At 32.9% G+C, this 22,682-nt stretch overlaps 1 protein-coding gene across 1 annotated transcript in view; it reads left to right on the top strand.

Annotated features, from left to right (window-relative positions):
• The window catches only part of LOC113041365 (collagen alpha-1(XXIV) chain-like), a 73,503-nt gene that overhangs the window by 45,211 nt on the left and 5,610 nt on the right, over positions 1-22,682 (top strand). The window contains exons 29-55 of the mRNA XM_026199836.1: positions 903-956; positions 1,183-1,227; positions 1,341-1,385; positions 3,931-3,984; positions 5,092-5,145; positions 5,489-5,542; positions 5,804-5,857; positions 6,290-6,343; positions 7,114-7,221; positions 7,385-7,438; positions 7,744-7,851; positions 8,498-8,551; positions 8,807-8,860; positions 8,980-9,036; positions 9,173-9,226; positions 9,501-9,554; positions 9,952-10,005; positions 11,269-11,322; positions 11,463-11,570; positions 17,018-17,125; positions 17,258-17,365; positions 18,284-18,337; positions 20,491-20,553; positions 20,640-20,693; positions 20,779-20,814; positions 20,929-20,964; positions 21,431-21,457. Of these exons, the coding sequence (XP_026055621.1) occupies positions 903-956; positions 1,183-1,227; positions 1,341-1,385; positions 3,931-3,984; positions 5,092-5,145; positions 5,489-5,542; positions 5,804-5,857; positions 6,290-6,343; positions 7,114-7,221; positions 7,385-7,438; positions 7,744-7,851; positions 8,498-8,551; positions 8,807-8,860; positions 8,980-9,036; positions 9,173-9,226; positions 9,501-9,554; positions 9,952-10,005; positions 11,269-11,322; positions 11,463-11,570; positions 17,018-17,125; positions 17,258-17,365; positions 18,284-18,337; positions 20,491-20,553; positions 20,640-20,693; positions 20,779-20,814; positions 20,929-20,964; positions 21,431-21,457 (1,659 nt within the window). The remainder of the gene's footprint in view (positions 1-902; positions 957-1,182; positions 1,228-1,340; positions 1,386-3,930; positions 3,985-5,091; positions 5,146-5,488; positions 5,543-5,803; positions 5,858-6,289; positions 6,344-7,113; positions 7,222-7,384; positions 7,439-7,743; positions 7,852-8,497; positions 8,552-8,806; positions 8,861-8,979; positions 9,037-9,172; positions 9,227-9,500; positions 9,555-9,951; positions 10,006-11,268; positions 11,323-11,462; positions 11,571-17,017; positions 17,126-17,257; positions 17,366-18,283; positions 18,338-20,490; positions 20,554-20,639; positions 20,694-20,778; positions 20,815-20,928; positions 20,965-21,430; positions 21,458-22,682) is intronic.

The following is a 22,682-nucleotide window of genomic DNA, read 5'->3' as shown; positions in this document are numbered from 1 at the left end:
CTTTTAAGATTTATTTTGCATTTTTGTTTTAGTTACTGTAATAGGTTTTATTTTAACTTTAATTTATTTTTATTTTAAGTTGAATTTCTGCAATAAAGTTGAAAAAGTTTTAGTAATGTTGCTTTGTGCTTATGTAATTTTTTACTATTTTTGTTTAAAATTTTCATTTTATTTTATTTTTCATTTTATTTTATTTTAGTAAAACTTAATTTAGATAGTTGCCAATGCAATATTTGAAAAAAAGTTTTTTTTTTTATTAATTAATTTATTTATTTTTTTACATTGCTGTAAGTTTTGATGTTATGTTTAATAATACACTTAAGTTATAATTTTCAAAAATTAGTTGCCAGAGCAACAGTTTAAGTTACTCTACATTTTGGTGATATATGTTTTGCATTTAATTCATATTTTATATTTAATTTTTTCTGATTTATTTTACTTTGTCAATTAATAAAAATGTATTTTTATTAGTTTTAGTTTCAGTTCACAATAACAATGCTAACTTATAAACATCACATATTAGGAGCATCCTAACACCAGACTATTATAATCAATAGTGAGTTGCATCTGTTGCTTACAGGAAGTGATCTATAAAGTGTGTAAGTGATGACTAATGAGGTTGTGTGTAGGTTATGCTTTCTGTGTATAGACAGAAGACAACAGACAGCGAAGCAGCGCTCCTACAAATCTATTTAATTCTTATATATCAACAAAATCAAACAAACATTTTTAATGTTCGGATCAATCTTTTGGAATTGTCTGCAAGTTAGTGCATATTCAGTTAAAAATTGCATTGCATCAATTGCACATTTAAACACTTTTGTGCAATTCTTCATGTAATCAATCAACTATCTATTAGTTAAATTTTTAGCATGTGCACCTCTTGTGTTTTTGTCTTTTAGGGCCCCAGGGGACCTGACGGCCCTCCAGGAGAGCCGGGCCCTGAGGGGGTAAAGGTAAAGACCCCAAAAATACACACACAGAGAATTATAGAGGCTTGTTGTAAAAGTTAAAACATTGCGATGGCGTTTATGTCTCTTGTGTCGTATACCAACTTCCTGTTTCAGGAGGAAATAGATCACACAGGATAGAAAACTGAACTCTAATGGTGCTTTCCACACCACTGCAAAACCCAGAACAATCCCGTCAACAATCACAAAAACACATGCTTTTGTTTCGCAGGGTGAAAAGGGATTGCCAGGGAAGAACGGAGCTCCTGGATTCATCGTAAGCAACTCTGAACACTTAAACATTGATCAAAATTAAAAACTTGAGACGCCTTCATATGGAAAGGCTGTTCATCTGTGTGTGTGTGTGTGTGTGTGTGTGTGTGTTTGCAGGGTAAAGCTGGAGCTCCAGGGAAGAGAGGAGCAGCAGGAGCGCCTGTAAGTCTCATTCTAGCAGCTTTATTTAAAAACACTTCATATTGTAACATACTTTATTTAAATAAAATATATGCATTTAGCAGACAATGACTTCCATTGCATTTAGGCTAACAATTTCCTCCTAACATGTGTTCCCTGGGATTCGAACCCCTAACCTTGCGCTTGATAACACAATGCTCTACCACTTGAGCTACAGGAAAGAGTCAAACTAATTGCATGAAAATATGTTTCCAAAATTAGTGTTATTTTTGTTTAAACAAATATTATTGTTTTCTTTTAATACTCAAGTATTAAAATAATCACTATGAGTAAGTCAGATATAGCTAAAATACTATTTTTGTTGTTTAAATAAATTTTATTGTTTTTAATTTTCTAATATATTGAAATAATCATAGTAAAATACAATGTTTTGCTAAAAATGCTATGATTGTTGTTTACTCAAGTGTTTGAAAATAATCATATTAAAATAATAAAATTTTGTCTGAAAATATAATTATTTTTGATTAAATAAGTAGTGTAAATTTACTTTTAAAACCCGAAAGTATTACAATAAATGCATTACATTATGTAGCTAAAAATAATATTATTTTTGTTTAAATTAGTAATGGTGATTTCTTTTAATACTAATTTTTTTTAAATGATATTGAAATAGTAAAATGTGTTGGCAAAAATACTATTTAAAAATAAAATACAGGTATTTAATACAATTTTATTTTAGTACTTAGATGTATTAAAATAATCTTATTAAAATATAGTATTTTGCCAAATGTACTGTTGTTTTTGTTTAAAATGGAAACCATTATTTTATTTTACATTTCAGGTATTTAAAAAAATCTGACTTAAATAGTAAAATACGTTGTCAAAAATAAAATAATAAATGCATAAATGGTTGCTATTATTTTGTTTTAATTATCAAAATTATTAAAATAATTGTAAAGTTGAGTCTCCGTATGATTCTCATCCCTTTTTATCACATAAATAGCAGGATGTTGAGATATCTCTGGTCTGAAACCACTGTGTTTTCCTGTAATAAAGTGTGTGTGTGTGTTTGTGTGTGTGTGTGTGTGTGTGTGTGTGTGTGTGTGTGTGTGTGTGTGTGTGTGTGTGTGTGTGTGTCTAAGGAGGTTTAATGCTCTCGAGCTCACAGTGTCCTCTTGTGGCTGTTAGTGAACATGTAGTTTTCAAAAGTTTAGGTTTTGTTTGTTTAAAAAAAAAATTATCTCCACTGCTCACTACGGCTACATTTATTTGATATAAAAAAACTGTAATATTGTGAAATGTAGTTACAATTCAAAATAACCATTCTCTATCTTAATATATAATAAATGTATTCCTGTTAAAAAAAAAAAAAAATATATATATATATATATATATATATATATATATATATATATATATATATATATATATATATATATATATATGAGCAAAATATGTTGCCAAAACATAATTTTTACTTAAATTCTGTGAAAACTAATATATTATGAAACCTATTTAATACTATACTCAAAGGTATTAAAATAATACAGCAATTTAAAAATATTTTGATATGTTAATATATGTAAAATATTATTATTGTTGTTAAAATCAATACTATTATCATAATAAAATGGTCAAAATGTTGTCAAAATATTTTTGTTTACTTCAAATAAACACTATTATTTTAATAACCATTTATGTATTAACATAATTTTTTTGAAATACTAAAATATGTTGCCAAAGATAGTTTTATTTAAATAAATATTATATTTTAATGCTCAGTTATTCAAATTATCTTATTCAAATGCTAAAATGTGTTTGTTTAAATAAATACTATTATTTTATTTTGATACTCAGACATATTAAAGAATGATATTAAAATGCAAAATGTGTTGCTAAAAATATTGTTTTATTTTAAATAAACACTGTTATATTGTAATATTCAAAACTTTAAAACTAGTCGATTATAAACAAGGTTCATGCCTTAAAATACTCCCTGAGTGGATTTATCGTGATGTGTTTTTATTTTGAGAGGGACACATATGGAAGTGTTTATGACCGTTATTAATGCATCTTTGTGTAAGTCATATTTACTGATGGAAAATAAAGTGCACTTAAAAGTAAAAATAAAAATGCATCTGGTGTCTCTGTTGTGAGAACAGTGAGATTTACTAAAACATAAAAAGTGTTTATTAAATTGCTAATAACTGCGTGTTTGGACAACAGCTTGTGACATCTGAGCACCTGTGTTAATATTTGTGTTCCCGCACTGCTCAGATTTGACTCTTTCATAGCTAATATACAGTAGGTGTCATTTCAGTGTTCATTTTTCTTCTAAAACACTTTTGGAAATATCAAAACACTCAAATGAGTCAGTGGTTTGTCTTGGCAGTATTAGTTCAGAGCTGTAAAGTGAATGTGGAAAGCAGCTCCGAACATGATATAAGAGAGATCTCAGTTGTGGTATTTCTGATCTGTTTTTTAAACGGAATAATGTGTAATCTGATATTATGATGTCTGAACATGTGTGTGAATCATGTTGTGTGTGTGTGTGTGTGTGTTGCAGGGTAAAGCAGGTCCTCCCGGGAGCACAGGTGAAAGAGGTGGTCCAGGTGAACCTGTGAGTGTTACTCAAACGAGCCTCCGTTACAGAAATAGAGCTGTTCTTATGTAGAAAATTAAAAAGACTTAAGCATGATTCAGCTTTATAATAGCACATATAGTGCCAGGGTTAGTGTTAGTTTAGCATTATTTATTTATTTTATAGTAGTATGCTGTATAATATATATTATAGAATTTGTGTGTTTGTGTGCGTGTGTGTGTGATTTGTAATTTAATCATTTTTATATTTTCAATTTTCTTTTCTTAGTTTAAGTTTTAGTAATTTTGTTGAGAACTTTTATTACTTTTATATGTTTTTTTCTGTTTTTTTTTCAAACATAAATCACACACACACACACACTCACACACACACACACATATTAGCTGTATTTTAGTTGAAATTCTATTTTACTCATCTTATTTTTATTTTGTAGAATATGTTGTCGTTTTCATTATATTTAAACATTTCTATGTAGCTTTGATTTTATTTCAGATTTGTTTTAAGTCATTTTAGTGCTTACACTTCTAATTTTCATTATTTTTTAATGTTTACATTTTATTTCAGATTTATTTCCATTAACAAAAAAACATTTTTAGTAGTTTTAGCCTTTAGTTTAAACGATAACAATGTGATTAAGTTAACTGCATGTCATGTTTAAATAAAACACGGTTTTGGACTGCAATAAGCATAACTGAGTGTAGATTGTATGTAAATAAGTCAAAATAAAGATGCATCAACTGCATCATCTGAAGCATACATGTTTGCACTGCACATTGTGTTCATATGGCCGGAAATGTGCTTAAACTTGAGAAATGTCAGCACTCTCCTGTCAGCAGAAGGATTTGACCTCCGTCTGTTTCCAGTCTTTGGTGCCATGTGCATCTCACTGTCCTCATGCACACATTTAAACATGAATCCACACTTTTATGCTGTTCACGTGTGCATTAAAACATACACAGTGAAATTCATCTCTAGCCAGCCCTAATTGAAAGATCTCTTCACATTCTGCGCCAAGAGCAATTCTTGTTAATCTCGTTTATATTATCAAATCAAGACCGTTTATGGGAAAAGTGTTTGAATTGTGCATGACTTCATATTTATTTCATGTTCGTTTGATTTGTTTAGGGCTCCAGAGGCCCTCCGGGGGACCCGGGACCAGATGGAGAGCAAGGTCACGAGGTACTTCCTCGTTCCTGAATTTTTGTGTGCAATGGATTTCTTCTGTGTTCAATTATGCAAAAACATGCAACTTAAATAAGGGATAATTCGGTACAGTGCAGAGTTATATAATACTGAATTCAATATAGATGACATAATAGGCACACGAAGGAGTGTAAAACAACACGGTGCACAGCAGAACCGTTAATAAAAGCACATTTTAATCATTTAGTAAATTAATTATGTTGCAGGTTATTTAATTGAGCATTATTCCTGTGTTTAGAGCTAGATATAGGAGTGCACGTGTTATGTTGACTTCTTGTTCTCATCTGCTGGTGTTTTTCCCTCTTTTGTGCATGCACAGGGACCTCAAGGACCTGAAGGAGAGCAGGGGCCTGTGGGTGAACCTGGAATCAAGGTGAGGCGAAACCCGGTAAAGCCTGACATGAAACGATAGACAGAAAGGGAAATTGAAAAGGAACAGATGACTGAAACGTAAAATTAAAATAATAAAATACATTTTGAAAAATTTTGACCATATTTCTAATGCAGAATGTCCAAGCTGCTGTTTGCATTGAAATGCAATGGAAATGGATTATTTCTACAGACAAGCTCCAATAATAACAGTATTAAAGTGGGAACTGCTGGCATTTGCAACTGTCTTTCTGTCTTTTTCCAGGGTGAAATGGGGCCTGTCGGAGAGGAGGGTGATCTGGGCCAACCGGGCATCAGAGTGAGCAAAGCAACCTCATTCTCTCTCCAAAACATGAGAGTGAACGTGATCCGTCAGTGCAGATTCATTGCTTTAACTGACGTGATCCAACAGTGTCAATAATCTGACAGAAGACCCTCGGGCTCACACACACTGGACGCCTTTGTCTATGGTTGCTCCATTATTCTAGCAATTCTCTGTGTTTGTTATTGGACATTATGACTTCGGGAGCAGCGTCCTACCCGAGGGAATCTCATGAAACCTGTCATGCATTCTTCCGGCTCATATTTCACCCCTTGCTAATAGATATGTTGAGTTAGTAATACAAATAAAAATGTCTGTAACGGTTAATTGGAAAAACAAATAAGCACATTTCTGCCACAGTTTAATTTGGCTTTTGGGATGAATCCCATGAAGATTTTTTCTGGTCTTACATGTTACTGTTTGTTTAAGGGTCCTCCAGGGCCATCTGGAGAGGACGGGCATCAAGGGAAGGATGGACCAAAGGTGACACTGCAGATTAATTTTTTTTTACGTGCATTTGCATTTACATTGATGCATTCATCCAAAATGACTTGCATTGCATTATAACATATTAGCATGCATTTCCTGGGAATCAGACCCATGAACAAGCATTGCTAGTAGCATGCGTTTATCATTTGAGTGGCATGAATGCTTTTACAAGTTCAACTGATTTTTATTTTTTAATAAAATTAAGCATTTTAAAATTCTTACTTCAGTTTTTAATAAAATTTTTGTATTTAATTTTCTATTTGATCTATTTTAGAGAATGATGAGCAATGCATAATGTGTTGTTGCACAAACCTGTTGCCTCATAAAACATTTTATGGCAGTTTTTACCACTATTCTGTCAAAATTGATTTATCAGAGTTATATAAATAACTAAATAAAACGTAGTTTATTGGAGTACATTTTCCACGAAAATGCTGTGCGTTTTTTCTATTTGAAAGTTTCATGTTTAATTTAATGTTACTTGTCGTTTCTTTGAATGGTCTCACTCAGAAGTTGCTAGTAAATTTCATGAATATTTACACAAAAGTAAATCCTTCAAATGTTTTCCGTTCATTCTACACCAACAGTACACAAGTTGTGTAAAAACTGTCTGCGTTGATTATTTTCTTTGGTTGGCCTAGAATACACTTACATGTGTACATTTTGGGTTTTATTGACCATATTTTGTTGATTACCAAAACCCACACATTTGTTGAAAAAAAAATCTAATTTGAGGTTTGTTTTTATTCTGTTATAACTCTCAGGGTGAGCCAGGCAATCATGGACCAATGGGAGAAGCCGGAGAAAGAGGCGAGATTGGTGACTTTGGCCCAATAGGACCTCCTGGAGATTTTGGGAAAAAGGGCTTCCCGGTGAGTGATGAAAGTGATGGAGTGTGTCTAATCTGCATTTGTCATTTTGTTGTGTATAGTGGACAAAATGTATTTTGAGATTAAATTTGATGATGATGATGATGATTTTGAGCATGAAATTTATTCTGATAATGTGAAGTTAAGGCAGATGTTTCTTCTTCAGGGACCTGAGGGCAAACAGGGTCTGCCGGGTAACCGAGGACGTCCAGGAAAAAAAGTAACCACAACTTGTAGATAAAAAAATTATGGCAACTAATTTGAATTAAATTGCATTCAAACAATAATTGGGACCATTTATTTTGAATTGCACAAAGATGGAAACAGTAGTCTTTACAGACTATTGTGCAAAAAAAAAAAAGGACCTAGAATAGAGCCCTGTGGAACTCTTTTTCACTTTGGTTTGTTTGGGATGCATTCTGCTCTGTATTTTCACAATACAGTCTCTTTTCTTCATGTCATTCTCACTTGTAAACAACTCAAACCAGTCCTGCTCATTGATATTTACATCTTACACTTTGATAGGGTGAAAAAGGGCCACCAGGTCACTTGGGAGAAATGGGTTCATCTGGCGAAATCGGACAGACGGGGGAGAGAGGACTCAAAGGTGCTCGTGGGACCAGAGGACCTGCAGTAAGTGTGCTTTCTCCTTTCACACACCCCTTCACACTTTCTGATTGTTGAGAAATAGCTGTGCAAATCCCAAAGATGATTAAGTAACTTAATCCCCATGAATTTATTAATAATAGGAAATTTGTATTGTTGAGTAAGAAGACTCTGGGATTGAGTTTTATCCTCAAAGTTGCTGCTTTTACAGGTTGAGTTAAGGCAGGTGTAAACATCTGCAGTATTTGGAATTGAACCAAAGCTTTTTGATGGGATTTACACTAATGCTAGGGACTAATATGCTTTTCTTGTACAATGGAGTTAAGCGCTTGCTGAGTTGATGGTTTTAGGCCGGATTTTATAAGCAGAGAAAATATCTGGGATTGTTTTATTTTGTCCCTGCTTTTCCCTCATAGTTTAACGACATCATTGAAACGTAAAAACAAGTGTAGCTGGGGAAACTTAGCGTCTTGTTTTCATAAGCAAATGGTTTTCCGAGAAGTCATAATGGGATGAGCAGCAGGAGTCATTTTTTTAAGACTCCATCCAAATATGTGTTTTTAAGCTCAGGAAACTCAGGTTATTTTTAGCAGATTATTTGTTGAGGTAAGATGAGTATTCCACAAAAAAACAAGCTAACGTACATGTGTGTGTTTTGTTCATTACCTGTCAGGGTCGACCAGGAGCTATGGGACCTCAGGGAGAACCAGGACTTCAAGGTTTCACAGTGAGTTTCATGACTACAAATATATTTACTTATGAATGCTTACAAAATCACACTCACATTTGCAGAAAGTTTTGGGAGTGATTTTTGTGTGTGTGTGTTAACATAGACCGACGTCTACATGATTATCGATTAAAAATATAAAAACCTTCAAATATCTGCCGTTTATTCGGCCCAGTCCATCTATCATCATTCATTACTTTGGATTAGACAAGGAAATTGTCTATTGTTATCTTCACTGTTTTTCTTTAACTATAGGGCCACATTGGTAAGCAAGGTCCAGCAGGCCCCCCGGGACCAAAGGGAGAAAAGGTTATTCAGAATATTCTTATATTTTAAATGATAATCTCAGTCTAAATGCCATATTTGAGTTATATATAATACTTAAAATCTGTAAAATATAGGTTTGACTGATTATGTGTGTTTTTCAGGGTTACCCAGGAGAAGACAGTAAAATGGCAGGACCGCCCGGGCCCTTAGGTGAACCAGTAGGTCTTAATTTCCTTTAACTTCCTGTTTTTGTCCAACACCTGGACTGAAATCAGTAAATTAAGAGATGGTGACATTTACATCACTTCATTGAAGAAATAAGACAACATATCATTTTTTTGTGTGTGTTTATAGGGCGCTCCAGGAGAGAAGGGTGAACGTGGGGAACCAGGAGATGAAGGATATCAGGTTAGTGTCTCTTTAAGAAGGAAATTCATGCTTTGTAAACAGCATTCTTCTTTACTAGCTACTTTAAATATTACTGGTTTTGCTCTTTTGCTGATTGTTCTTCAGATGATTTCCTTACAGTTGATCTAGACTGAGCTGGTCTGGATCCTGCAGCGGTGCAGACCTGTTTTCATCACTAACAGTCATTTTCAACACTCACATCCATCAACACTGCAGTAATGTGTGTGTATGTGTGTGTGTGTGTGTGTGTGTGTGTGTGTGTGTGTGTGTTTAGGGTCATGCTGGCGTCACAGGTGCCCGTGGAGCGATCGGTCAGCAGGGATCTCCTGTAAGTCTGATGTGGTACCAACACTGCACCTCCAAAACTGCACCTACATAGACAGCAGTCAGTGCATCATTCTAACAGTGCACTGGAAATCCAGCTTACTATATAGTTTGACCTTTAAATGTGGTATGTGTTTGATGCATGTCTTTGCATCAAAAGTTGCACCCTTTGATGCCTTAAAATGCTGTCTAGGTAGGTGGCTCACTAGGATTTGGAACTTTTTTTTAATTAATTTGCTGGAAAATTTGACATGCCAAAGCTAATGTTTGTAGTTTTTTTGTTTGGTTAATTTTGGTCACCGGCCACACGTCTCCAGACCGGTGGGACATCACACTGAAGTGCCTTTTTGCAAAAAGGAAATTTTCAATCACAATTCACAAACGCACAATCTTTTTTACAGGGATCTCCTGGGCTTCCTGGTGAAGAAGGACCCACAGGCGAGAAGGGAGTTCAGGTTTGTGACTAGCACACTACTTACACTATTTATGCTGTGTGTAGTTCATATACTGTGTGCAGTTTGTGTTTGTTTCTGTATGCATGAAACACCTAGGACCAGACTTACAAAAATCTTCTTAAGAAATAAGTTAAGATAAATTCCACGAAGTGCATCTTTCGAGTGAAAGCTTCCGGTATGTGTGACTACTGTATGTGGGGAAATCCCAACTTTAAGAAATTATTTATGATGATTCTTTTCGAGAATTAGAATTCTTCTTTTTTATTATTTTAATAAATTTAATTTAATTAATTATTAAGTTTTATCTTAAGAACAATCATGAGAACATTCTTAAGAAGAATTGTGACGTGCTAAAATAACTGAATAAAAAAAAATACGTTTATGAAAAAAATTATGAATAAAAATATATATCAACAAAAACAAAAACTAATAAAAATGACAAATATAACAAAATGACTAAAACTTTAACTGAAATTAAACTGAAAATGGAAAATACAAAAAATAAAATCCTGATGAAAAGATTATGATAGTTTCTTAATCATAAAAAATGTATATTTGCAAAAATTTAAATTATGCAATTTAATCAAACTGTCAAATATAAATATACTTAAACTGTGCTAAAATACAAAATAGCACTATGTATTTTCAAGTGGAATTAAGCATACAACATAGCAAGGTCATGTGACAACAATGTAGCATTTTTACACATTCAAAAAAATCTTCATGCTGCATAATTTATATAGTTGAAATAATAGTATTCTTAATATTTAGTAAGCAATATGCTAGTGTTTATGAATCTAAAAATGGCAAAAGATTAGGGTCAGATGGAAGATAAAACAGATAGCAGGAAGTCAATGGCAGGTCACCTCTGCAGTATAAAAACACGTTGTGTAACAGAGTTAATTCTGTACCTTTTGTCTGTTTTTTTCTTTTTGCAAATCCATCCTGGAAAGCTTCTGTAAACATTTGTAGAGCCACATTTACCATCATAAATATCCCATTCAGATATCAGCCAGCGAACAGCATTAAAAACCGAACAGAAACAGAATCACGGCGAAAGGCCACCCAGCGTGATTTTATTATTTGTATTCCTTTTGTTATCCAGAGCATTAAAGGAATTTTGCGCTCAGAGATGCTTGAATAAGAGCCGATTATAGTGATTTCTTTATCACGGCATGGAAAAGTCTTTCTTTTAATTCACTCCAATCATTCTTAGGTAACAGATTTATATAAGGGTTTTGAATAAGTGTGTGTGTGTCTTAGGGACTCGTTGGGAAGAAAGGATCCCAAGGTCCTGCCGGAGCTCCAGGTCCTGAAGTGAGTATTTTACACCACACGTCTATGTTAGCAAAAATCACTGCATAAATCAATACTAAACAATTTATATAGTTTTTTATTGTCATTAAAAAAAAGGCCTACAGAACATTTAAGATTTATGTATCTGTCATGTGTTTTAGGGTCCGGTCGGTTTGCCGGGGCCCAGAGGGACAGATGGGTATCCGGGCTCCGATGGTCTTCCTGGTCTTCCTGGTTTACCGGGTCTACCAGGATCCAAAGGCCGAGCAGTGAGTCAAGTCATCTTTATTTATATAACACTTTTAACAAGATTGTTAAAAGCAGCTTTACAGTATTAAATGGTGGTGGACGAGGAGATACCCCCCTCACAATGTAAAGCACTTTGATTGCTTAGAAAAGCAGAAAAGCTCTATATAAATGTAATGAATTATTATTATTAAATAGGAAAATAGTGTGTCATAATAGTAAACACAAAATTTTCTTGAATTGACAGAGCAGCCATCAAGTCTTAGACAGTGTTCTAGGATTTTACATAACACCTCTGTTTATTTTTTTTGTTTGTTTGTTTGTTTCAGAATTTAGCAGTAACAAATTACTTGTCATCCAGTTTTTTTATATCGACTATGCATTCTGTTAGTTTCTCAAACTGGTATGTTTCGCCTGGACACAAAGAAGTTTAGAGCTGAGTATCATCAGCATAACAGTGAAAGCTAACACTGTGTTTCCTGATGATATCTCCCAAGGATAACATGTAAATCGTGAAGAGTAACGGCCCTAGTACTGAGCCTTGAGGTACTCCATACTGCACTTGTGATCGATTTGATACATCTTCATTCACTGCTAGGAATTGATGGAGTTCAGATAAGCACAATTTGAACAATCCTATTGCAACAAAGTTTTCTAGTCTATTTTAAATAATTTTGTGGTCAATAGTGTCGAATACAGCACTAAGATTCAATAGCACTAACAGAGAGAGACAACCACGATCAGATGATAAGAGCAGGTCATTTGTAACTCTAAGGAGAGCAGTCTCAGTACTATGATAGTCTAAATCCTGACTGTAAGTCCTCACATATACCATTTTTCTCTAAGAAGAAATATTATTGTAAGGATACTACCATTTCTAGCATCTTGGAAGGAAAAGGGATGTTCAAGATTGATCTGTTCTTAACTACTTCTTTGGGGTCAGTGGGTGTGAAGTAACAAATACTGGGGCTGCCCCCGACTAAAGATTTTGCTGGTCGACTAGTACTCAATTTTAAGCATTAGTCGACTAATCAGACATTTATTAATAAACCATGTAAATCATAATAATGAGACTTAAATTGTCTACAAAGGCTTATAAGCTCTCAAGCACAAGCATAAAGCTTGCCACAGCACCGGCAGAATACATTATTATGAGTTTGTCAAGCAAAAACAGTAAGGAGGCTGCATTAACATCGAAATAATTTATTGATACAGTAGTGCTTTCTTTGTTTTGAGGAAGTCGGCGACACTGACTCATCATCTCCACAGTAGTGATGCACCTTTATGCATGTTTCATACAGAATACACAATCTGAGAATATTTGTTTTCCATTCTGAATTGGTTCATTTGTAAGTAGACAGTTCACTGTCTATAGATATGTTTTCTGTAAGTCAAGTATCAGAGTTTCACACTCAAGTTCACAGAGACCGAGTCGGCAGAAAGCGCATCTTGTTTTTCTATCATTATTTTACAAAAGCACAATGTTTTGTTTTTATTGTGAGTGCACACAAATAAATGTAAAGTCTTTACAGATTCAAAACATGTATTACTCTTATCTGTATTACCAAAAATGAGGGAGAATTTTAAGAGACATTAACCGCTCTGGAGCCTCCATCTGTCCTGCAGGAGCACTACTCCACAAAGAGTTGGCTCACATTTTGTCTCCGTTTACACTGAAACGCAACCCCTGAGTTTTCAAACCAGTTTTTGTTTTTATTTTTATATTTTCTGTTTTTAATTTCGTTCAGTTAAATTTCGAATACTTTTTTGTTTGTTTTTCAAATGCCAGTAAATACATAATTTTTTTACTTTAAATTAAAATAATTGAAAATTAGAATTGAAAATTACATTTGAATTGTTTAATAATAATAATAATAATAATAATAATAATAATAATAATAATATATTATTATATATAATAAAAATAATAATTTAAGTTTGTTTTATATATATATATATATATATATATATATATACATATATATATACATATATATATATATATATATTGCACATAAAATGTAAAAATAAACAAATATTTTCCATTTTCCCTTGACAACTAAATTTAATAAATTTGCTATATTTTATTACCTTTTTAAAATATTTCTGTACGTTTTTTATTTATTTATTTATTTATTTTGGTTTTAGTTTTAGTCAATTTAGTACTTCAACTAAACAAAAATAAGTTTAAGTTTGTTAGTTTATTAGTGATTTTTTTTGTGTCATTTTTGTGTGTTTTTATTTGGAGAAAACATGATTTTATTGCATTAAATTGCAGGATATCTGCCCATTGTTTTGTTAAATGGCATGTATCATCTCTCATGTTAGCATGTTAAATTCAACCAAAACTGTATTTTTGTTTCTACTTTTCCACATTCTAGTTTTCTGCATAATTCAAATGTAAAAATATCTGGAAATAATCAAGGCTTCACAGAATCCTCTAAAAAAAATCAGCACAAAGCAGCCTATTTCACCTGGATGTAAGTGAAACACTAAATGCAAGACAGAAATGAGGGCGTTTCTACAATCCAGACGTGATTTTCTGCGTGATGAACAGGAAATTCATTGCACTTGGATGAAAGACTGTGAAGATAAATATTATTTTCTTCATAATAACGTGTGCAAATGAATGGCTTTTAATCAAATGTTCATGTAAATCGGTCTGATTTGATGTTGATGTGATGTTCTTCACATGATTAATCTGTATTGGCTGCTTGATTCCTCTGTATCTGATGAATGGACGCTGTCCTGTAACTCATTTTGGTGGTTTTCCTCTGCTAAGCGTTCACAGATGATTGGCCCATTCAAGTGATTTTGCTGATGTGTCTTTCATTTCTCAGCCCTTTCTTCCCGTCCCGAGTGTAAACGCAGTCCATGACTCATTAGAGCCTCGTTCAGACACAGCACTGTGTTATATAACCAACAGCCAAATGACAGATGCTTTTATAACCAGCCCATTTAAAAGCAGTCTACGAGGGAATACCATGGTACTATGCTCAAGAGTTTATTCTGACTGATTTGCACATGTTAGATTAATAGTAATGTGCTGAAGACTCTGATATAACATGGATGGACATCTGGGAAAGATGTAATGATCAAAATAAAAAAGCATGAAAGCTCTCTCATATTTAAGGATTGCAGCTCTTCTCTGGATGTTCATCTGCTTCATCAACTTCATCTGATGCATACTGGGATGCTTTTAATCTTGTAATGTTTTTTTAATGCTTTTAATGATTTTGAAAGAGGATCATGTGTGATTATGAGCAATTAATTATGATTTCATCTGGTTTGACTCGTGCAAAAAAAAGGTTTCTACAGATTTTGTATTTATTTATTTGTTTATTTATTTATTTATTTTACTAAATTAAACTAAACTAAACTAAATTCTAAATGTTGCCTGGCAAACTGACTGTAAAATAAAATAAAAAATTTTTTAATGTAAATTTAGTTCATTAAATAATAATAATAATAATAATAATAATAATAATTATTATTATTATTATTATTATTAATAATAATATTTATAATAATAATAATAAGTATTGTTGATATTATTATTATTATTATTATTATTCATTTTTAGTAATTTTAGTACTTTAACTTAAACTAAATGAAAATTAGAAATGTTAGAAATTACAAATTACAAATTATAAATTAAAAAAATATATAATTAAATTAAATTAAATGTATTCTAAATGTGATGTTTTTTATTATTAAATATCTTTTAAAATCTCTTTTATTAATTTTTATTTTTTATTTCATTTTTAGTAATTTTAATACCTCAACTAAACGAAATCAAATAAGTTTAAATTTTGTTATATTTCATTACTTTTTGGGATTCATTTTTATTTTAGTTTTAGTTATTTAAGTACTTCAACAAACTAAATGAAAATGATAACTGCTGTCATGACAAGTAACTGAAATCAAATAAGTTTAAATTGTGTTATTAAATAATACTATTATTGTGTGTGTGTGTGTGTGTGTGTACATTTTAGTTTTGGTCATTTTTGTACTTCAACTAAAACTACATGAAACGTAGACATGTTGTCTTGGCATCTAAATGTAATAAAAAATTTTTTTTATGTCTATTTAGTTTTATAAAACATATTAGGGCTGTCAAAACTAACGCATTAATAATGATTTTAACCCATGGCCTTTAGTTGGTGAACTGGAGATGCACAGTATTCCTAGACTAGATTTAGTGACTTTTTTTTTCAGAAAAAGCACCTAACGACACATCTACTGAGATCTTTTATTTGATTTCATCAGATGACAGCTCGATTATAAATCAGATTTTTTGTGCAGATTAACATCTTGGAAGGGAGAGCTGGTAATGTGGTCTTAATGAGTCATATTTCAGTCTCTATTTCATATTCATGTCATGCAAAAACGTAAACAGTCTTGTGTAAGTATTGTTCAGTGCAACGAAAGAAATGTTATGGGATCCTGGTATTTCTATGTTCTTTTATTCATGTGTTTAATAGACAAGTTCTCTGAAAAAAATCCATGACCTTTGAAACATGTCTAGTCTTCGTACTCTTTGTTGAGTATGGTTTTACTAAAAATTAAACATAAATGTGCATAAAGCATCCATTTTTGTCCATGCCCATGTTGATTAGAGTATATAAAATAATTGATAAGTGTTAATTTAAGGTACATTTAGAACAGATTAATACAGTATGTGTGATTAAATTACGATTAATCACAAGTTAACTCATGACGATCATGCGATTAATCGTGATTAAATATTTTCATTTATTGACAGTACTTCTATAAAATTATATAAATATTTATTTATATTAATATATATAAATTATAACATTTAATCGTGATTAATCGTATGATTGTCATGAGTTAACTCATGATTAATCGCAACTTGCAAAAACAGATTACTCCGTTTTAATTACAAAATTTTTTTTTTTCTGCTTTTCAATTAATATCAATCAAACTGCATTTAAGTTATTTTGATTAATTAAATAATAATACAACTAACACAATAACAAGATTTAATAAAATCAGTAAAAACAGAGTTATCTGTTTTTGCTAAAAAAAAATAAAAAAAAATAAAAAAAAACCTCTGATTGAACACTAATAACCTCCAGTGAACTTCAGAGAGCCCAGTGTTGTTTTCTAGTGTCTCTTCCTGTGAACATCACTGGATGAGATGTGTGTATTGTGTTTAACTGGCTCTGTCTCTGTGTTTGACGTAAACTCTTGCAGACGAATCCCAGACTCATCAGCTCATGCTCTTTCCGCCTCTGTTATGTGTTTATTCTCCACAATGAAAGCATCGCAGATGTCATTATTATACAGATATAGCTTGGAGCTCACGTTCTCTTTTTTTGGTGCAATATGCACTGATGGTTAAGCTTTTTGCGAGATGTTTTGCATGATGAATTGTATTGAATGGTGTTTTGGATTCTATACTGAGCTCTGATTGGCTGCTGCTTTGATTGACGCATGTGTGCAGGGTCAGCGTGGTGACGCCGGTCTGGAGGGAGGGGCGGGACTTCCTGGTCCGCGGGGCGAGCTCGGACTTCCTGGAGCCATCGGAGAGAGAGGGCCAGCAGGGTCAAAGGTCAAAACCCCTGAATTCTCCCTTTCGATTTTTATTTTTAATGTGATAATGTATTATATATGACAAAATGTGCAGCATACACAGTGTGTACTGAAGTATGTGCCCTTGACCCTTGACCTCTGACCTGTGCAGGGTGAGATGGGTTTGGCGGGTGACAGAGGACCGGGGGGTGCTAAAGGCATGGAGGGGGCGACGGGAGACCAGGGCATGAAAGGAGAGCAAGGTGCTAAAGGAGAACCAGTGAGTGTCATCTAAAACCACTAAAACCATGAAAATATATAAAAAAATATTATTATTTACATAAAAATATTATAGTAATTTTGTACAGAATTTTTCTACTCATGCTACAAAAAAGCTCCTTATGTATAAAATAATCTAAAATATTTAAAAATAGTCAAATAATTCACACACCAGATGATAAGAAAAAATAGCTTGATCAGACAGTCCAGACTTTTACTTTATTTTGAAATTAATAAAACAAAATATGAAGGAATGTGCTAAACTATAATATATATAATTATTAGTTAAACTGGTACTATAATAACAACTAAAAAATAAATGAATAATAATTAAAAAAGTATATACATAGACAAATAATAACAAAAGGAAAAACCTAAACAAAACAAAATTACTAGAATTTAAGCAAAAACAGAAAATAGAAAAATTCCAAATATCAGAAAAAAACTAGAATATTATCTCAGTGATACTAAAATAACTCTGAATCTAAATCTGAACTCTGAAAAAAAAAATGGCCGTCTGATTGGATTCTTGTGAAAGATGATCATAAATCCAGACTTGGTCTAAATGTCGTCGGGTCTCTTATGTAAGAGTTTGAGTGATTGTAAGCAGATCGTTGAGTAAACATGAGACAAACCAGCTGCTCCACTTTCTTACATCACTCAGGAAAAGACAGCGAGCAGGAATTCCAAGCATCCAAAGTGGGAATATCGTCTTCCAGGCCGAATGAATGAATTTACGTGTGCGACTGTGGATGTAAACTTAAAATAATGTCCTCTTGAAAACGAAAGTGCTATGTGCCGTCAGTGAAATCATGTCAGAAACAGATCCAGTGACAGGATCTGGCAGAGTGAGGAGGGAGAAGGGAACAGGAAGTTGTTGTAGTCCGGAAGGTGACCCGGTTTCTGATTTTTCCCACAGGGTGAGGTGGGAGACGCAGGCATGCTGGGACTCCAGGGCTTTCCGGGACCCAAGGTTAGTGTTCAGCATTCAGACGGGTGAACAGTTCACACTTGACATTAATCTACAACCTTAGAATTGGATTTTATTTAGGATGTATTTTAATTACTTATTGTATTGAATGCATTCATCTATTTTATTTTATTTTATTCCGGACATTTCTAAGCACTTTGGTCAACCATGGTTGTTTTTAAATATGCTATATAAATAAAATTTAACTGAATGGGTCAGGCTTTCTGGGATGGTACTCAAATGTTTCAGGTCAAACTTAGAAGGGAGAGGCTATTATGTGAGTCTAGGAGAGCATAAGTCTAAGTGGACGTCCATGACATGCGGAGTCCCACAAGGCTCGATTCTAACACCGCTCTTGTTTAGCCTGTATATGCTTCCACTAAGTCAAATAATGAGAAATAACCAAATTGCCTACCACAGCTATTCTGATGATACCCAGATTTACCTAGCCTTATCTCCAAATGACTACAGCCCCATTGATTCCCTCTGCAAATGCATTGTTGAAATTAATAGTTGGATGTGCCAGAACTTTCTTCAGTTAAACAAGGAAAAAACTGAAGTCATTGCATTTGGAAACAAAGATGAAGTGTTCAAGGTGAATGCATACCTTGACTCTAGGGGTCAAACAACTAAAAATCAAGTCAGGAATCTTGGTGTGATTCTGGACACAGACCTCAGTTTCAGTAGTCATGTCAAAGCAGTAACTAAATCAGCATACTATCATTTAAAAAACATCGCAAGAATTAGATGTTTTGTTTCCAGTCAAGACATGGAGAAACTAGTACATGCCTTTATCACCAGCAGGGTGGACTATTGTAATGGGCTCCTCACTGGCCTTCCCAAAAAGAGCATTAGACAGCTGCAGCTCATCCAGAACGCTGCTGCCAGGATTCTGACTAGAACCAGAAAATCTGAGCATATCACACCAGTCCTCAGGTCCTTACACTGGCTTCCAGTTACATTTAGGATTGATTTTAAAGTACTTTTACTCGTATATAAGTCACTAAATGACCTAGGACCGAAATATATTGTAGATGAGTTCACTGAATATAAACCTAACAGAGCACTCAGATCACTAGGATCGAGTCAGTTAGAAATACCAAGGGTTCACACAAAACAAGGGGAGTCCGCCTTTAGTTACAATGAATCAGCTTCCAGAAGAGATCAAATGTGCTAAAACACTAGTCACATTTAAATCTAGACTCAAAACACATATTTTTGGCTGTGCATTTATTGAATGAGCACTGTGCAATGTCTGAACTGATTGCGCTATATTTTCACTGTTTTATTTATTTTTTTATGTAAAATCATTTTCTAACTGTTTTTAAATGTTTTAATCATTTTAAAAGTTTTAAAATTGCTTGTTTTATTTTTTGTTATTATTTTTCTTCATGATTATTTTACTTTCTTTTATGTAAAGCACTTTGAATTACCACTGTGTATGAATAAACTTGCCTTGCTTTGCTTTGCCTTAAACTGTCAAATCTATTTATTTATTTTTTTTGATTATCTATACACACAAAAATATTAATATGTTTTAATATTAGTTTAAAATTGTATTGGTTTAATTTCAGTTATCTAAAATAATTTAAATTAGATTATTACAATTTAATTTAATTTATTGATATATGTATTACATAAAATGTATCAATTTTTTTCTTTCAATTTAAATTATTTAATTAAAATGTCATTTTTATCTGTCTGTCTACACATAAATATTGAACAAAGTTTAAATTATTTATTATAATTTTAATTATATTTCAATTATTACATTTTTTAATTATTTCTATAATAGATTTTTTTTATTTCATTAAATATATCGATCTATCTGTCCACACAAACATTATTAGCAACTGTTAGCTTAAAATTAAATTAAAATATATTTTATTTAATATAATTTAAATTATTAAATTTATTTATTTTTCCATTGTTTACCTAAATTATTTCATTAATTTAATCTACAAACATAAATATTAATCAACACACAAATATATATTACTCATATTCTCTAAATTCATTATTTTCAAAATGTTTAATATTCACGTATGCTTCATTTCACAAATTCACAAACTCAAGACACACATCATACTATCAAAATCAAATTTTCGTTAAACACCTGAAAGTGGTTATTAAATGCATCTTCCTCTGTGTTTCAGGGTCCAGATGGAGATTTGGGGTTCGCCGGTATTCCCGGACTCAAAGGAGCGATGGGAATTCTGGTCTGTCTCTTCATCTTCTCAGTAAATCAGTGTGAATGTTTGTCGTCATCTCATTATGTGTGTGTGTGTGTGTGTGTGTGTTTCAGGGTGTCTCTGGTCCTGTAGGTCCGCTGGGAACGATCGGTCCGGTTGGGAAGCCTGTAAGTGTTTCGATGCTTCATTAGTGTTTATGACACGCGTGTTTTTCCCAATATCAGATAAAGGATGTGTTGGATGCTTTCTCAGGGTAACAGAGGAGCCAAAGGAAGCCGTGGAGAGATGGTAAGATGTGCTCTTCACACACATGTTAGATCACAGACTCGTCATATACTCTTATAGTATGTTTTGTATTTGGAAGGTGAATGTATGTAAAGTTTTGATGATCTCTTCCTTCAGGGGCCTCAGGGGCCACAGGGCACTCCAGGGCCACAGGTACATACACACTGTTATAAAACAGATTCAGGTCCTTGATTCTGATTGGCTGAGCCTCTACAAACATAAACATTTGTTTACTTTGTCTGGAGGACGAATGCTGTTGTTATTAATACCATTACACTTTATTTGCTCTGTTTAATTTTGTGAAGCCTTACTACGTTAATGGAATAAGCATTTTATAAAAGCAGTAATCCCTGTGAAGCCGTGGTTTACAGTGATTTTATAACAGCTACAGGGGTTTTAGTCACTTCTGCTGTTATAAAATCACTATAAACCACGGCTTCACAGGGATTAATGCTTTATTATCACACTGCAGAAAAATTATAAAGATAATCATGCTTAATGTTTCATGCATTTGTTAAGGCCTGAGCATTGCAAGGCTAACAGTTTGGCTACAGACATGCATAAGGGTGAGACGATGATTATTATTATTATTAATAGTTTATTTTGTTTTGATTGACAGGGGCCTCCAGGTTCCCCTGGCCCGTCGGTAAGATTCAAACCCGTCACTTGACTCTTGATTGTGTAATTGCACTCGTTAAACATTTACATGTGTCATTATTTCACATTTACTTTCATTCATTTGACACTTTTATTCCATGCAGTTCTTGTTGTCCTGTGCAAATATCTATAAACATTTTTAAATCAAGATGCATTTCATTGAGAAACAAAAATGACTTAAGATATTAAGTCTTGTTTACTAAAAAGATTTTAAATAAAATCTCAAAATTATTTGATTTTATCATTAAAACGAGAGAACATATCTATTGATTTAAACATAAAGTCACTAAATTCCCTTTATCTTTTGTAAGTTTCAGTAATCCACACACACTCAGGCCATCCAAGATGTAGATGAGTTTGTTTCTTCATCAGATTTGGAGAAATGTAGCATTGCATCCGTGTCTCTCCAATGGATGCGAATGGGTGCCGTCAGAACGAGAGTCCAAACAACTGATAAAAACATCACAATAATCCACAGCACTCCAGCCCATCAGTGAACATCTGGAAAAGACAAAGGAAGAAACAAATGAAAAAAAAAATGAAGGAACATACAAATTGAGTACATTGAAAATAGCAGAGTGCCTACGACAGATCCTTGTGGCACTCCATACACAAGGATTTTTTAAAAAAATGATTTTTTTTATCCAAACAGCTGATAAAAACATCACAAATAATCCACAGCACTCCAGTCCACCAGTTAAAATCTGGAGAAGACAAAGGATGAAACAAATGAAAAAAAAAGTGAAGGAACAGACAAACCAAGTATATTGAAAATAGCAGAAGGCCTAAGACAGATCCTTGTGGCACTCCATACACAAGGATTTTTTTTAAAAAGGATTTTTTTTATCCAAACAGCTGATAAAAACATCACAATAGTCCACAGCACTCCAGTTCATCAGTTAACATCTGGAGAAGACAAAAGATTAAATAAATCCAGCATTAAGATGCTTTTAACTCATAGGAGGAAGTGTTATTATGGATTATAGACTTGTATTTTAGCTGGAAGTTATGGTTTGAACACTTAATGCTGGATTTGTTTAATCTTTTGTCTTCTCCAGATGTTAACTGATGAACTGGAGTGCTGTGGATTCTTTAGATGTTTTTATCAGCTTTTCACACTCTCCTTCTGACGGCACCCATTCACCCCCATTGTTGAGCAAGCGATGGAATCATCTTAAATAAACCTGAATTTTGTGATCTTCAAGGACGCACAC

The sequence above is a fragment of the Carassius auratus genome, chromosome 23 (assembly GCF_003368295.1).
Source record: "Carassius auratus strain Wakin chromosome 23, ASM336829v1, whole genome shotgun sequence".
NCBI classification, from domain to species: domain Eukaryota; kingdom Metazoa; phylum Chordata; class Actinopteri; order Cypriniformes; family Cyprinidae; genus Carassius; species Carassius auratus.
Note: the sequence above shows the minus strand (reverse complement) of the source record. Positions and strands in the feature narration are given on the sequence as shown.